Genomic DNA, 15,961 nt, shown 5'->3' with positions numbered 1-15,961 from the left:
CAAAACAAGCTCGGCACCATACATCAACAAACCCCCCCCCCCCCCCCCCCCTAAATAATATGGAAAGTGGAGATGAGCGCCAAAGCAGTTCACGAGCAGCTGAATCTAGTTAACGCCTGGAAAAAATTAGAGAAACATTTGAATGGTGGGGGGAGGGGGAACACACTAATGTCTGACAATTTGGAGGTGTGTGTGTGTGTGTGTGTGTGTGTGTGTGTGTGTGTGTGTGTGTGTGTGTGTGTGTGTGTGTGTGTGTGTGTGTGTGTGTGTGATGACAGCTGAGGGGGGGATACATATTCAAAGAAACAGCGTTGTTTCTCACACCGTGACTCTGTGTGTGGACCAGGACTCCCAGCTCGTCCATTCTCTGATTTCTGGAAAACAAACCGGGTGTTTGTGCGCGAGCTGTCAGCTTATTAAAATGTCATTGACTGCCTTAAACTGCATATTTATGCAGCGTTAACCGGCACCTGATGGCGGGGGCCCTCGTACACGGTTTCATTTTCGGCTGGCAGGGGCTGAGTCAGACGGACTGTGTCACCCGGAGATAAGCTTTATTGCGGCGTGTGTGTGCACGGCGGCCCGTTTGATTGATGCTTCTCCATTATTATGATGTTCCTGGCGAGGTAATATATTCCTAGGCTTCCGTGAAAAGACCAGTTCTAAATTAGTTGTGTCAAATTGTGGTGGCAGAAGTGTTGGCCCTATCTCTTTTTATCTGTACATCGAAAAATGAGGTTGCCCTGACATTGTGGTGGAGGTGGGGGAGGCAATGTTCAACGCTGCAGGAAGCAGCAACCCTGGATTTCTCTCCCATTAAATGATAACTTTTTCAGCCTCCGTACCACACAGTTTGAGGGTATCAATTAAAAAGAGGAAGGGGAGACAGACGGAGCGAAACGCCTCCTTCGCTCCTTGTTTCTGCGCGCCGCGTCTTCAAATCATCTGCCGTAATAAGGTGTTTTCTAAGCAACGGGGCCGATTGCTCTCCAGCATCTGCATTCCCCTGTCCTCATTACATACGATGGGGAGTTGACGCAACCTTGGCCGGGTTCATTTTTATTGCTCTCTGTCAAGAAAAAGCGATATGAAAAAGGTTGCCTTCCGACACCATGTTTTATTCTCATTTCCCCCTCTTCTGGCAGCTCGGCGGAGTGAGAAGAGATCCCTTCTTTCTTTCGTTCTCTTTTATTTCCACCGGGTCAGACAGCGTGGTAAAGGTGTGTGTCTGGAATGTCACATCCTGACTACGGGTGAGAATTGGAGGACACCTACACACCTACACACACAACACGATGGTGTGGGCGGAGAGAGAGAGCGTTTCGTTTTGGGGTTCAGAGGGGAAGACTCCTGGGAAACATCCACATGCCTAACCGTTAGCCCAGATGTGGTTGTGTTTCGACTGTCGGAGCAGTCACATCTGTCTGGGCTCTGGGATCAGTGCATGTGTGGAGACTGTGTATAAATACGTCCACGAGTGTCACTTTCCAAGCACATGTGGCTGTTTATCGCATGTCTCGTCCGTGTGGACGTTATTTGTCTGCATCCTCGCTGGTGCTGATGGATCTCCGTTAATGTTCTGCGGCGCAGCGACTATCATCCCTTAATCGTTTCAGCAGTTTCACCCGGCCAATGGTCCACCTGACTTCAGGCGAGGCCCGTGGGGAGTTCACAATTCTAACAGTGGAGCGACGTTTATGGCTCTGATGGATCCACTTGCTCTGCAGTGATTAACTTTAAGTGACTTTGTTGTAAAGATGGACATTTAAGACGCAGCTCTGCAGTTGAAGGCAGTGCGTGAAGAACTTCAAAAGAGCTTAAAAATACAGACGTCGTTCAGCATTTGAAGTTGGAATTCTGAATGAGCACACATGTTACTTTGCAACAGGCAACTTGCTGTTGCTTGGAGCATAGTCCTCTGAGTAGCTCCCAGCCTGTGAGAACATCACGGATCATGTCTTCTAGATGGGAGACTTAAAGAAAACCTGTTGCACCCTGGGTTTGTCAGTTTGACACATTTTTTTGGAGTTTGACCCACAAGTTTCTTTTCATCTTTGTGGGGGATGCATCATTAAGAAGGAGGTTTGGGTGTCCTCTCTCAGGACATTTTAAGCGGTGAAAACGTCATTTTCTGCGTTGTGGTGATTTTTTTATGCTCCATCTTAGTGTGGACATTATGATTCATTTATGTAAAGGAAAACACTAAATTCAGGCAGCAGGTGCAACATTTTCTCATTTAATGTTATCTGAGTCAACACAGGCATGATTTAATAACTTAGCTCATATGCCACATATCTACGTTCTCTGAGCTGTCAGAATATTTGATAGTAAAATAGTAATATTACGAGAATAGTTGTAATTTAATGTGAATAAAGTCAAAGTTTTTCCTCCTATAGGTCAGGCAAACAAACTACAAACAGGCAATAGTAAGAATGTATTTATGATAACATCCCATGCCTGCCTATAGTGGCACAGTCATTTATTTGTCATTTTTATTAGTGATGCCTCTGGCAAGGCGACAGTCCATCCGTTCTCGTGATATCTCAGGAATGCCTGGAGGGAATTTCTTCCCTCGTTATTTGGGACAAACATCCACCTGGAGTCAAGAATGCAGTGTTTACATTAGAGAGGTCAAAGGTCAAGGTCACGGTGAACTCACATCTGTTCTAATCTCGTGAACGCAATATATGAGGAAAGTCTTGAGTGAATTTATTGATAACATTTTTATGGAAACGAATAATTAAAAAAAATCCACAGAGCTTTTAGAAAGGTGCAGAATGAAAGTATCTCTTCTCATGAAAAATGTTTTGATTGTGAAAGAATAATTTTTTTTAAATGTTGTCGGTCCGTAATTAATGTTTTGTTTACCTCTGTGTAGATGTGTGGACGTGTGGCTTCTAGCAAGGCTTGTGAGCCAATAGAATAACGGCGTTGGTATCACATGGTATCTCTGTAGTCAGGGGTCAAGAGTCTTTGGGGTTGCCAGTTAAGGGGGAGTGCGAGTGCGACATCTAGTAGCTGGATGTTATCAATGTTATCAATATCAACTCTTAGGTGTTTAGAATTTGGTGTCAAAGGTCACTGTAAAATTCAGAATATCTTTCCTCTACTGTTTTGATATTGACATCTCGTTTTTAATCTGTTAGCCTCACAGCTTCATGGAGCTGCGATACTAAATCCCCGGAGTATACCTCTTAAACACACTTTTAAACGTCTGCCATTACAGTTCTTGGAAGTAGGACACCTTTAGGTTGAATGACGTGTGGTGGATTCTTCTTCACACACACTCTTTGAAGACTTTTTTTGGTGATCTGTTAGCTGTATGTGTAAGTATGCAAAAGCACAATTTCACACGCGTGCAGGAATGTAGATGACAATGCTGCGTCAGGTGGCGTTAGCTTGTTCTAACATGCAGCTGAAGTCTGAGCAGCTAATTGGCACCACACTTAAAATGCTTTTAGGTGAATGAGAAGCCCTGATGCATGGTGAAATAACCTCTTCTTTAAAAGGGAGCAATTATAAAGCTTTTCATATCCAACATACCTAAAGGTCTGATATGTAAGAAGCCATTTTAAGCTGTAATACTTTAATCATACTCAGACAACTGATACATTCTTTCAAGCCAAAACAATCATTTTGATGAGGTAAGAAGCGGAGACAGCCGCATGCAAAACACAAACTCCCGTCGCTGCTTTTTTAATTATGTGCCGCAGCTAACAAGGTATCTTCCACGCCTCATTTCTTATTAACGAGTCACCCAAGGCAGAAATTTAATTAGACTTCTGACATGTCTTGAAAAAGAAGTCCGCAAATGGCCGAGGGGCTGAGATTATTTCAGGAGACACCACCGGGGCCAGACGCTGACATTAACAAATTGTCTTCATTACACATTTTCCGTGTGGCCGTGCAGGGCGAGGTCTTCTACTGATGTAAATATTGCCACAGTGTGGGGCAGGTTAACGCCTCAGCTTAGCATGAAGGATGAAAAAGAAGCATCCTCGTCGGCAGTGAGAGACGACGGGTTTATTGTCCAGCTGACAAAGAAGAATCACCTTCGGAATATCATTTCCTACTCATCAGCTCTGTTCGGTGATGTCATTTAATATGGGGGTGAAGTATTTAGAAATACTTATGCAATCAGATCTACTAATCAAATAGTTGTCTTCGAGTTATAACACGATGCCTTTAAGCATCGCTCCCGAAAATACTCACAGGCACGCTCTCATCGCCGCTCGTTCCCCTGGTTCTCACAACCTCTCTTTGGAGCATCAATCTCAGGTGTTTGCAGAGTGTGTGGTTTCCAGCCTGGGTGCACCTGAGAACAAGAACCTAGTCTAAAATCTGATAGCTATAAGAGGTTTTAGTTAATATCACGGCAAACCTCGTAGATGGTCACCGGAAAAGAGGGAATGTCGGTGGGGGTAAAAGGTAAGGAGATCAATCTCTCTGCAGTCACTTCACCCATCCATTTGTCATTAGCTATGGAGCCTTCTCCAGAGGTAAGGCAATATCCGCCACATCCAGCGCCACCAGTCTTGTCTATCGCTGCATCTCCCCTCATCCGCCCTTCAGGGGGTTCATTAATGGAGGGTGGGCTCGGATCTCCAAAAAACAGCCTCTCTCAGTACATCACGCTGCACACTGTCACATCTCCCGACTCTGACAGCAGCTGCCCCCCGTCATCCCTCTGCTTTGCTTTCACCTAGAATTATTCAAACTATGCGCAATAATCACACAAACTGAGGGTCTTGTTTGTGTTGGACGATGGTCCGACTCTCGCATGTCCGTCAGCGCGTAGAAGCTGAAGGGGGGGGAGACCACACAGAGCTTTTTTCAGCCTCCGATTGATTTTGCCTCCAAAGAAAACAGGTGAGAGGGACAACGCGATACGACTGGTGTGAAATAACGTTGCACTCCGAGTTTGCTTTAAATGAGTCTGACTGCTATGATATCATCAAAGAGAGTTATTTAAATCCCAGTTATGGTTGTGCAACATTGCCTTAAAACCACAGCGTTACATATTCGGTGCTATAGCTGATATGATTTCCATGTGGTCTGTGATACTGAATTCTCTCAATTATTTGACATGAAACTTTGATTTCTTTGCCAAAACAAAGAGTGTTTGCTGCTTTACTGCATGTGCTGCACTGACGTCAGGGATGGCTGTTCAGCAGAAACACCACAGTAACGTCATACGGTTATTGCAGTCAGGCAGAAAAACATCTGATTCAACAAATGATTACTTTAATCGATTCTGCTTGGGCTCCATCACCGTGTTACAGCAGCGAACAGCGTGAAGATATCAGGCCCCCTAACCCACAAATCCCACACAATTTCAGGCTCTGTTAGCAACAGGGTTAATTCCAACTAACAGTCGGAGGATCTGCACGGTGTGATTTACCCTGCCCTGTGGTGGCTGAAACAACCGCAGCCTGGCTGTCTTCTTTGGACGCGGCAGCAGATACGTATCTGCAGGAAACGACAGATCAGACATCCACATATTGCTTTTTAATGAACACACCAGTTGGGGCTCTAATGGGCTCGCATGTGACGCATCATCTACACTGGTCATTTGGACGCCAATATCAATCCCCTATCACCGAACACCATCTTCTCGGGTTTTGGCCCGTGTCCCGGGCCACGGAGCAGGGTCAAAAGGTCAACACAGTTTGCATTTGCTCTTTGTTTATTGATGCTATCAGCCTGGTTATAGAGGGCTATACCGAGGGCAGAGTGTGGAAAAAGGACAGGATGATGATGTTTCTTTGGGCATTTTGTATTCGACAGATGAGGAGCTTTGTGGCAGACAGGAAATGGGGAGAGAGACAGAGAGGGGGGGGGGGGGGGAGGTGTCATGCATCAAAGGAGCCAAGGCACTCCTAATACTACAGTGTTGAATAAACTGTGTTACGGCTTTAACACACTGGTTTTGCTTTTCCTCTGTATAATTCAGCCTATTCCCAATATTATTATTTTTAACTGTTGAATGTAACAATCGATCACATTATGCGTAACAAGTTGAGCTGTGCCAATATTTTTATAAAACAACAACAAAGAGGCTCCGTAGTCCGAAACAAACTGGCAAACTTTCCCACTCCTTTCAGTGTTGCAAAATCAAATTGACAGTTTCTAGCCCAAATTACAACCGTAAACCCTCTCAACTCAATGAAAACCAGCCTAAATAAATATTACAACAGAAATACACACCATATACATAGGAAGCCTTGTATCTGCATCAAATAACCAAAGATAAAACGTGAGGTAATTTGAACGCAAAATGACAGCGTTGCAAAATTGGCAAATTTTTTCAAAACCGGCCAAATGAAAGAAAAGCAGCCCAAATTTACCAGCTCATCGCTATATCGTTCCCCATCCAGCATAAGCAAAGTAACTGGATGGAAACCAGACCAATCTGGCAACACTGAACTATCCACGCCTTACAATCTTACCTTTCACAATAAAAGCCATAGACATATAACATCCATGGGCAAGTATTTTGCATTTCCATGTCCTTTAGTGGCACCCAAGCGCCTACTTCGCTATTTCAACATGAAAGATTTGTGTATTTGTTTTGGTGTCTCAGCTGGGGAAAAGTGATACCGATCAGGATTTAGCAATATTTGATCAAAATCTGATGCCAGCTGTTGAGGTTTGCTTTGTAGCGAGGCCAATGCCACACCTACACAGTGGCACACAATGTTCTCCAGATATCGAACCAGCTTTTCACAACTGAATACTCAGCTTGTGTGAAAAAATCAGGTTTCTTAACTACTACTTACACTTGACTCAAAGTCACCATGACAGTATTTTCCATGTGCCGAGTGCATTTGGAGATTAATTTGGACGATCGTCCTCCTGTTTCGGAAGCAACTGTATCCGTGCCGTGCATGCCCATTAACCTTCCTCTTACCACGCTAGCTCGTCTTCAAACCTGATTAGCAGCCTACAGAGATGGATTTGCAGGCCACGACCTCCCAACTGGAACTGCACCTCCCTCCTTCATCCTGCCTCCTCTCTCAAAATCAGCTGCATCCTGCTGCCTCTCGGAGGAAGGAATGTGACACAAAATGTTACCACACACACACACACACACACACACACACACACACAAGCTCAAACATACTGTAAAAACAAAAGGTTGATTTTACTCACCTCCAAGGATGCAATTATGAATTATTCCATTATGTTGAAGCATGACCAAACTTTGAAAGATAATGTAAAATTATGTTTCAAGTTAATAGCTTTCCCTTGAACATTGTCGTCACAACATATTATGACGTGTATAAACTACATGTACGCTTAATGATAATGGTCTTCCTGTTAAAAAAAGATGGATAAACCCTCGTACTCGTCCCGGGAAACGTCAGCAAACACAAATCTCAAGACAAAGCATCGGTGAATGGAGCGTAATTGCCTGTGTGCTTTAATTCAAATTGGTCGCATGTTGACATTTTTGGAGGAGATTTTAGAGAAACGACCCACTTCACATGAACATCCATCTGATTAAGAACACGATTTATTTGGGTTTCCGTGCTCGATAGAAAACCCCTTCCTGTTGGGCGCACGGCCTGCCGATGAAGCAGAAGAACCCAACCTCGATGAATGGCCAACAGCTGTGTATATAGAACAAGTAGACTTCCTCTCGCAGTGAAAAGAAAAAAAACACCCATCCTGTTTCAGTAAAACATTGAGTCATCGCTCACACACCATACACACATATGTGCAAGTGCAGCGTTTGAAAAATGTGCAAGTATTCTCTAATATCATTAACAGACTGGTGCGCCAAGAACAGGCTTTTTCATCTTTTCTATTTAAACTGTTCTGCATCCAAATGGTTTTCTTTTTGATATATATTTTATAACCATCTGGTCGGTAGGTATTCCACTGTATATATTTAATTTTTCATACGTTCGTATTAACTTATCTAATTGAGCTCTCAAGTGGGTAATGCCATTTCAATTTTTACTCAAAAGGAAGATGGTTTTAGGAGATGAGTGTCTGGAGCCAAGGAGCTGCCCGGCTTGTGTGGAAATTTGTGACGCAAATCTCATTTCAGGCACGGAACATGTCGTAAATTACAAGCGTACAATTTCCATGTGTAAATCTTATTCTTTTACTAGCTGCATCTGTTTCTAACCATGTTTGCCCATTGAGCATTGTAGCTTTTTTTTCCTTTTTTTTTTGGTACAATATTTCAAAAAACGAAACTGGTTGTCCAAAAGCCAAAGACGAATATTGACCCGAAAAATACAAAAAAATATTACATCGCCACGGATTTCAGGTTTGAGAAACGTAAAGCCATTATATTGGCAGTAAAGATGTCTCCTCTGAACTGACAGCTCCCAAACCTCAGTTCATAAACCTGTCTAGAAATTATGTGCATGGCTGAGACACACAGTCTAACTACTTGGCCAGCTCGCAGTGGAAACAGTTTCTGCATGACTTTATTCTCACTGGTGAGGGTGCGTTCGAGAGAGAGCCAACGCACAAGTCTAGGTATGGTTTATACATTTCTATGAAACAACAATCGGTTGCACATAATTCAGCTGTTCCTTATTTGGTTTCGCACTTGGCACACTCTTGCTTTCCCATGGCATGCCCTGAGAATTTATTCAATATGCAAAGCAAATGCGAGATTATATTCAAAAGGATAATAAACAGCGTTTGTGTTTGTACTTTAAACTTAAAACCCCCAACTTCGCATCCAAGATTCCAAAAAGGCTGCGTCAGTGTAACCATGGCGCTGCAATTTGGATAAACGGCGAAGATGAAAGCGGAATTACGTTTTTTACATGCCTTCGAGACTGCTTGCACATTTTTCTAAAAGCACAAATGTCTGGGTGTGTAATTAGACACTAAATGCTGTTTTTTCGCCGAGGAAGTATGTCGCATGCACAAACATTAAGCGCGGCACAAAAATGGGCACGTCGCACAAAGAGTTAGAGACGCCACTGTGCCAATGGTGCCGTTAGACAAAACAACGCTTTTATATCGGCCTCCTCGACACAAATGTAATACTTCTTCTCAGATCGGTTCATTTAAATCGTATTTAGGAGGCATCAAGGGGACAATCAGAGGTGGAAAGTTACAACACATTTAGTCAAGTACATTTTTGAGGTACTACTGTACTTAAGTATGTCTAATCCAGAGGTGGGGAGTAAAGACGTACACATACTCGGTTACTGTACTTATGTAGAACTTTAAGGTTAACTTGAGTGTTTATTCTTCTAACATTTAAAATAAACATTTTTTACTTTTACTCCCTATATTTTAAAACAAATATCTGTACTTTCTACTTCTCAAATTTTCAAAACAGGCTCACTTTAGTTTTAATGTTTTTTTTGTTTTGTTTTGTTTTTATTATGAAGCCAGATTCAGTTAGTCTACTTTATATGCATCGAGTAAATTTTGGTCCTTCATACTGGTACTTTTTTATTTATTTTTTGGGGAGAAGGCATTTTGCCTTTATTTAGAGTGGACAGCGTGAGAGTGGAAGGGGGAGAGAGAGGGAGACGACATGCAGAACGGCCCGCCGGCCGGATTCGAACCCGGGGCCGCTGACTGAGGCCAACTCTACCGACTCAGCTATCCGGAAGCCCTCAAACTGATACTTTTTACTTTGAGTACATATCGGAGCCTGTACTATTTTTCACTTTTATTTGAGTAAAGAAGTTGAAGCGGTAATTCTACTTTTACTAGTCTTTTTTAACACAAGTATCTGTAGCTACTTGGAATGTTTGTACTCTTGCACCTCAGAAGGAAATATATTTTTAATTCCACTACATTTTTACTATAATTACTTTGCAGATCATTTTGTAATGTATTCAAAATAGTTGACATTTTAGGAATTATGATACATTGCTTAAAGATCGCTGAAACTATGCCATAGTATATAAAGTTTAAAAAGAAGCTCCACCTCGACCAACTACAACATTAAAATTCTGCTTACAGGTCAGTAATAATAACAAAGGGGCCATTTCCATTTTATCTCTTACTTTTACAAGATCTAAATACTTCCTCCAACATAACGCATCAAGAAAACGATCCTATAATATAATATATAATAAGAAAACACATTCTTAACTTGTACCTGCATGTTTTTATACTTTGGTATTACAACTTTTACTTCAGTAAAGGATTTCCAAATACTTCTCCATCACTGAGTAAAAAAATGGGGGTGAGAAAAATATAAACTCTATTTTGTGTGGAGGAAATCTATTCTAGTTCTGCCCTTTCACATTAATCATGTGTGACCCCTCAGATTTATGTGGTGACCTTTGTAGGGGGTCCAGACCACGAGGTCGGGATCCTCCATTGATACATAACTGTTTAAATACGTAAATCAATATATACAGCAATTCTAGGAAAATGTCAGCATTCAATTTGTCATAAAAGTAAGTCAACGTGACTTCCTCTAACATCATTATTTGACCAGTATTTCTTCTGCGATAGGAAGCAGTGTGAAGCCATGTGACCTCTGTGAGGGAATGCCGGGTGTCATCACAGTTGGTTTGAGCGGGTCGAGCATCTCTCCGGTGTCAGAGACAGAGAAAAGACAGGGGCGTGATTTGTTAAATGCGTGGACACCCCCTGTATTGTTTCGACAACATGGGGGGGGGGGGACATCTGGCACTTGCAATGTGGCCTGGTGTCGGGGTCTCCATCCTCTTTCTAGAGCAGTGAGCTGTGCAGCATTGAAGCACTGCTTGCACATTCTCATGCTAATACCCCTAAAAGGCAGGAGCAGATGTGAAACATTTGGTTCTCTTCTTGTTCACTTGTAAAGAAATAATGTGTCCCGTTATCATTATTTTGCTGTTTTTTGTTCCTCTGCGTGTCATAAAAAAGGAGTCCACAGTGGAGGGCATCTTCTTTGGTGGCCTTGACTGTTCAGCAGCATGTGGAGAAATGGTCCCTCGAGTGTTTTAAGGATCTGAGGAATCATTTTTGGCATCTCAAAACAAGCTGCGACTGTGAAAACCTGGGGAGTATATGTTTTTGTTTTGTATTATGTGTAATTCCAGTGTATTTATATGCTTAGTTAGCATAATGTTCAATTTTGTGCACAAAATAGCATTTAAATAAAGGATTCAACAAACAAAAATAAATATGTATATTTGTCTGTAATTTGGAACTTACAAATGTTTGTGTCACACCTATATGTGTTTTTAGCGTGCCACTTTTTTTCTGCACACAACTTTATTTCGACCATGTAAAATTCCCTCTTGATTTCCAGAGATGTTCTGTATCGTGTGCCCGCCCACCTGGAATATCATTGGCTCCCGTCAGCGTTCTATCTTCATCTCATTGGCCGGGGAAAGATGCCCGTCAAGTGAACCTTGACATGCGAGACAAGTTTACAACTCAATACACGTGCGAGTGGCACATCAGGGTCTTGTGTGGCGGCGGCGGCATCCCGCATAGAGCAGAGTTTTGACGCGTCGACGCACGCTGTCAGGGTGCTTCCCTGTCATCTCGGTTGTTTCTGGTGAGTTTGGGCGTCAGCTTTCTCACCTGTGTGCAGCAGGTATCTTTCTTTTTTAAAGTCGAGGAGGCAGAGACGTTGATGAAGACTCGCTCCTCGGCTTTTCTTCATGGCGAGAAGACTCGGTAATGTGCGTCTAGCATGGCTGCGGCCCCTGCACCGACCACCCAGGGACCGGTATGGCTTTTAGCCGCATCAGTAAACTGGACCCCCCGTCTCGAGGCGTCTCAAGAAAAGCGGCGGTCATGCTGGGCTCCCTTCTCACCTCCCTCTTCCTCCTGCACTGCCTCGCCGACCGTTGCGGCACCGCCTCGCCATCCCCGGTCAGGGCGACCTCCGGCCGGGCGCTCTTCGAGGACCTGAGGTCGCTGAGGACTAAGAGAGTGGCGCACGAACGCACCGCCGGTTCGTTGTCGACCTCCTATGGGGCCGCCGGGCGCTCCTCCACACGGGTCCTCGCGGACGAGCGCGCGGGCCAGGAGGAGTCTTTCATCTTGCCGCCACCGGATTTAGTCGCGTCCAGGAAAGTGTCGCCGAGGTTCGCAGGTAAACTGAGTCCGCTCGGGGAAGGGAGCAAGAAGCTGCCACAGGCGCTCATCATCGGCGTGAAGAAGGGAGGCACCCGGGCTCTGCTGGAGTTTCTCCGGGTTCATCCGGACATCAGAGCCGTGGGAGCGGAGCCGCACTTCTTCGACCGCAACTACGAGAACGGACTGGAGTGGTACAGGTGAATATTACAATTTAATTATAATGTGTGGAAGGGGAAAAAACATAACTTTATCCACTTAAATGTATTTAATAAATGAATATTCATACAATCAAACCGAGGTAACAGTGGCGATATTACACAAGCATGAAATTATTAACTTATGCATGTCATTAGTTATTAAATTGCAACGATAAACTTTTTTTTTTAATTCGTCTACACAACCCAGTTATCTTTATTTAACATCTCGACTTTTTGCACAAGTGGTCTCTGCTGGATGGAGCCGGGTGATTTATTACGCCACATTAGACTGCTTTCATTCGATGTTATCAAGCTGCTCGTTTTGTTGAACATTTTAGGGTTGCCTTGCTTTTTTTTGTGATATCATGCTTGATTAGGCTGGGAAATAAGACGAGGATAAATCTAAAGTATTCAAGAATTTAAACAAGTTGCAGTTTAGCTTTTCTTTGTTGAAACATTAACGCCTTATATAACTCTAATTGCTTGTGAAACTTCAAAACTGCTTATTTTCAATTAACACCTGAAAAAATTATTTCACATATTGAAGTGTTGAGGAAACACTTTTTACATAACTTTTTTTGGAATGTTTTCTAAGAAAATATAAAAGTGTTGCATTTTCTTTAATCCATTTGTGTCATTAAACCTCAATCCCTTCTTGTTGTTAAAAAATAAATAAACCATTTATGTTAATTTGTCTGTGGCAAATCATTAATACTTTACTTCTTGCAAGCTGCATATACTCTTAAAGGAGTTTCTAATCTGAGTCATAAAAGTATTTTTGTAGTTGAAATAAGAATATTTATATACGGAACAATAAATGTATTATTTTTTGATATTTTTTCGAAAGTAAATTAAGTACATCAAACTTTATAATGTGTGTGTTTTTTAACAAACTTTTGGAAGCAGAAGTTTAGTCTTGTGGATCTTTATTCCAAAGGGGGCAGGTTTCAGTCTGAATTTGCTTTTACAGCATCGGTTTCAGTCTCACCCCGACAAAAGTGAAACTTTAGACCGAGTCTTGAACACACATTTGCTCTCTTTCCGCGTCTCTCTGTGTGCAGGAATATGCTGTGTTTACCTCGCTCAGGTTGAATTTGTGATTGATTTCATCTGTGTGTGTGTGTGTGTGTGTGTGTGTGTGTGTGTGTTAGCGAGCGTTGCGTGTGTTCACATTTCCACAGGCCCGTGGGGAATAATGGCTCTCCACCCTCTCAGTGGTTCTCTGTCTAATGGGGCATTGCCGACATTGCAGCTCTGTTATTAAGAAGGATTAGGGCCATAATGAAAGGTTACCTGAGTGTCTCAGGAGGTATAATTCACCTTTTGATTGAGTTAACACCGCACACAGCACCCTCTAAAAGCCTGGAGACAAAACTTTTCCTCTCCCTCACTGACAACTCCCTCCAGACCCTCCACCGCTCTCCCTCCGCCTCTCCTCTCCCCCGAACGCTCTGGCTCTCTCCCATCTCCCACTCACACACCTCCCTCTTTGTGCCTCTCTGAGAGTGAACATTCTCTTTTCGCCATCACTCTTTCACACCCGTCTGTTTACCTATTCATCCATTGTGGGGTTTTATATCCATGAGGGTCCCATCTATCCCGAGGAGTTGCCAAGATTCTCTGGAATTTTGGACCGTGCCTCCAAGGACGGACCTCCAGTGCCCGGTTCCCCCCTTTTTTAAAAAAAACAGAAGCACCCTTGAATCGCAAAAGAGGAATAACTAACTGTTACAACGGCGTAGCCCACTCCGCAGGAGTTCATCTTGTCAGCTCTCGTCTGAGAGTCTCTTCCTGTTGATTGCTTTTGTGGAAGCTGTTGATTGAGTCGCTTTCCGTTTTTGAAGTCGTCGGGCCGAGGTCATGTAGAGAGGTGATTTTGTGCACTTCAAAAGTGCTTGTCAGTGCTTGTACCTACGCTTTTTAATTGGGCTGCACGAATGTTTAAAACTTGTGACTTGATGAAGCTAATGTGTTAAAGCAGCACCATGCTTCCAGTAAATACTCAATAACTGTGCTTTAAAATGAATACATTTGATAGTGTTTGTGCAAAACAAGGCCAGATTTCCTGTGACTAATCACTGTGTCCAATTTGCTTTAATTATGCGATTCCTTTTCAATGGCAGTGGTAAAAAACCCGTAGAAGCTTCCGTCTCAGGATACTCTTTGTTTATTGACAAGGCCGATACGAGTCCTTGGCATGAATCTCTGTCTCCAGCGTCTCCTGTGGGAATGTGCGGCGTACTGTAACACCTCTCACTCTTAATGTGACGCGGCAAACATCTCCAGCCTCCTCTTTCCCAGCTTTTTTCGGAATGCCTAAAAATATATGATGCAAAAAAAAAAAAAATCTGTAATTTATTGAGGAGGATAAAATGTCCCATTTTTGACAGCGCATGACACATTTGGTCGCTTTAAACTTTTTAACTTCACTTTAATGGTCACACAGTCAGGTAAAATCATGTCTCACCATTTGCATTTATTCAAATCTTGCTAACGACTTTACTTTCAACTACTAATATAATTTTTAGTTCCCTCAAATAAAATGTCACTCTCTCTTTCCATCTCCTTTTTTTTTGTCCGGAGAATTCAGGGCCTTTTTTGTCAAACAGGAAACCGACACCCGGCCCAATCGCCCCGTCAGTCAGTGTTGCGTTTCACTGCACATTTCTCGCCGGTGTACCCGTATAATCATATACAACCTGTTAGGCTTTTGTTGTGGAAATGGACACTCGGAGTGAACAAGAGATCAAGCGCAGGCACTGTGAACTACAGCAGAGGTCCGCGCTACAGACTAGTCCGTATTGTGTTTTTCTTTTTCTGTGCCTACTTGGGTTACCGAACGCCCGGCTTTCACCTGTCTAGACCTCGGCCGCAGTTTGTGTTTGATGTCTGCAGACCGGTTGGGTTTATCCTCCACCAGATCCCTTAATGGGTTGATTATCCTTCATAAAAACATGCATGACCCGTAAAACACAAGGGCAACGCGCCACCAACTCTGCCACACGCATTTTAATGGGAGACGCAAACAAACACGACCACAATTCAGCGTAGCACGCCGTACAAGCGGGCTTTCCGTGTGGCTCGGCTTAGACAGGCCTCAAACAGACCACGAAAAAAAATCAGGAATAAATAGGTGTACGGCACCTTATGCATCGGGACGTTTGTGCAAAGTTGATCAAAATCCTCCTCAAAAGTTGAACCTAATGCTTACAGCCATGAGAGAGCAAACAAAAAGCACGCTCCGCTCAAAGACCAGAAACATCACATTAAATTAGGGGTTTCCCTCTTAATAAAACTGGCCTGATTTGAAAGGAAGCTCTGTAATGGTAATAAAAAGTGGCTCTTGATCATAAAAGCAGTGACCCCGTCGAGGATTTGTGTTTAGAAAACGGCGGCGTCAATGTGATCTGTGTTTTTGTGCAATACTGTGTGTGGCAGGACAGGATGAGAGATTAATACAAGTCGAGATCTGAATATAAATGTGTGGAATAATAATAATGAGTGTTTTAACACGGTGAGTTTGTTGACACAACATTTAAGAAAAGACCAAAAAGGAAGAGGGGGGATGAATGAACAGAAATAAAGACACATTTGTCAAGTGGCGTCGGTGAAAAGCTGCAGAATTCCCAGCACTTGAAATGAGGCTGACTTCCAAGTTTTCTCATACGTTGGCTGTGTTTAGAGTGTGCGTCAATTAATCGGGTGGCGCAGTTTAAACTCTGGCCTTGTTCTGCTGCCGCCGAACATTT

The 15,961-nt window shown here is 43.1% G+C and overlaps 1 protein-coding gene across 1 annotated transcript in view; it reads left to right on the top strand.

Annotated features, from left to right (window-relative positions):
- Positions 1 to 11,407: 11,407 nt before the first annotated feature.
- Positions 11,408 to 15,961, top strand: part of LOC311008441 (heparan sulfate glucosamine 3-O-sulfotransferase 3A1-like) — a 33,010-nt gene continuing 28,456 nt past the window's right edge. Inside the window, exon 1 of the mRNA XM_084002134.1 lies at positions 11,408 to 12,212. Coding sequence (XP_083858260.1) covers positions 11,665 to 12,212 — 548 coding nt within the window. The 5' untranslated portion in view covers positions 11,408 to 11,664. The remainder of the gene's footprint in view (positions 12,213 to 15,961) is intronic.

The sequence above is a fragment of the Eutrigla gurnardus genome, assembly GCF_963514095.1.
Source record: "Eutrigla gurnardus genome assembly, chromosome: 22".
NCBI lineage: Eukaryota > Metazoa > Chordata > Actinopteri > Perciformes > Triglidae > Eutrigla > Eutrigla gurnardus.
This window is presented reverse-complemented; position numbering and strand designations above follow the sequence as displayed.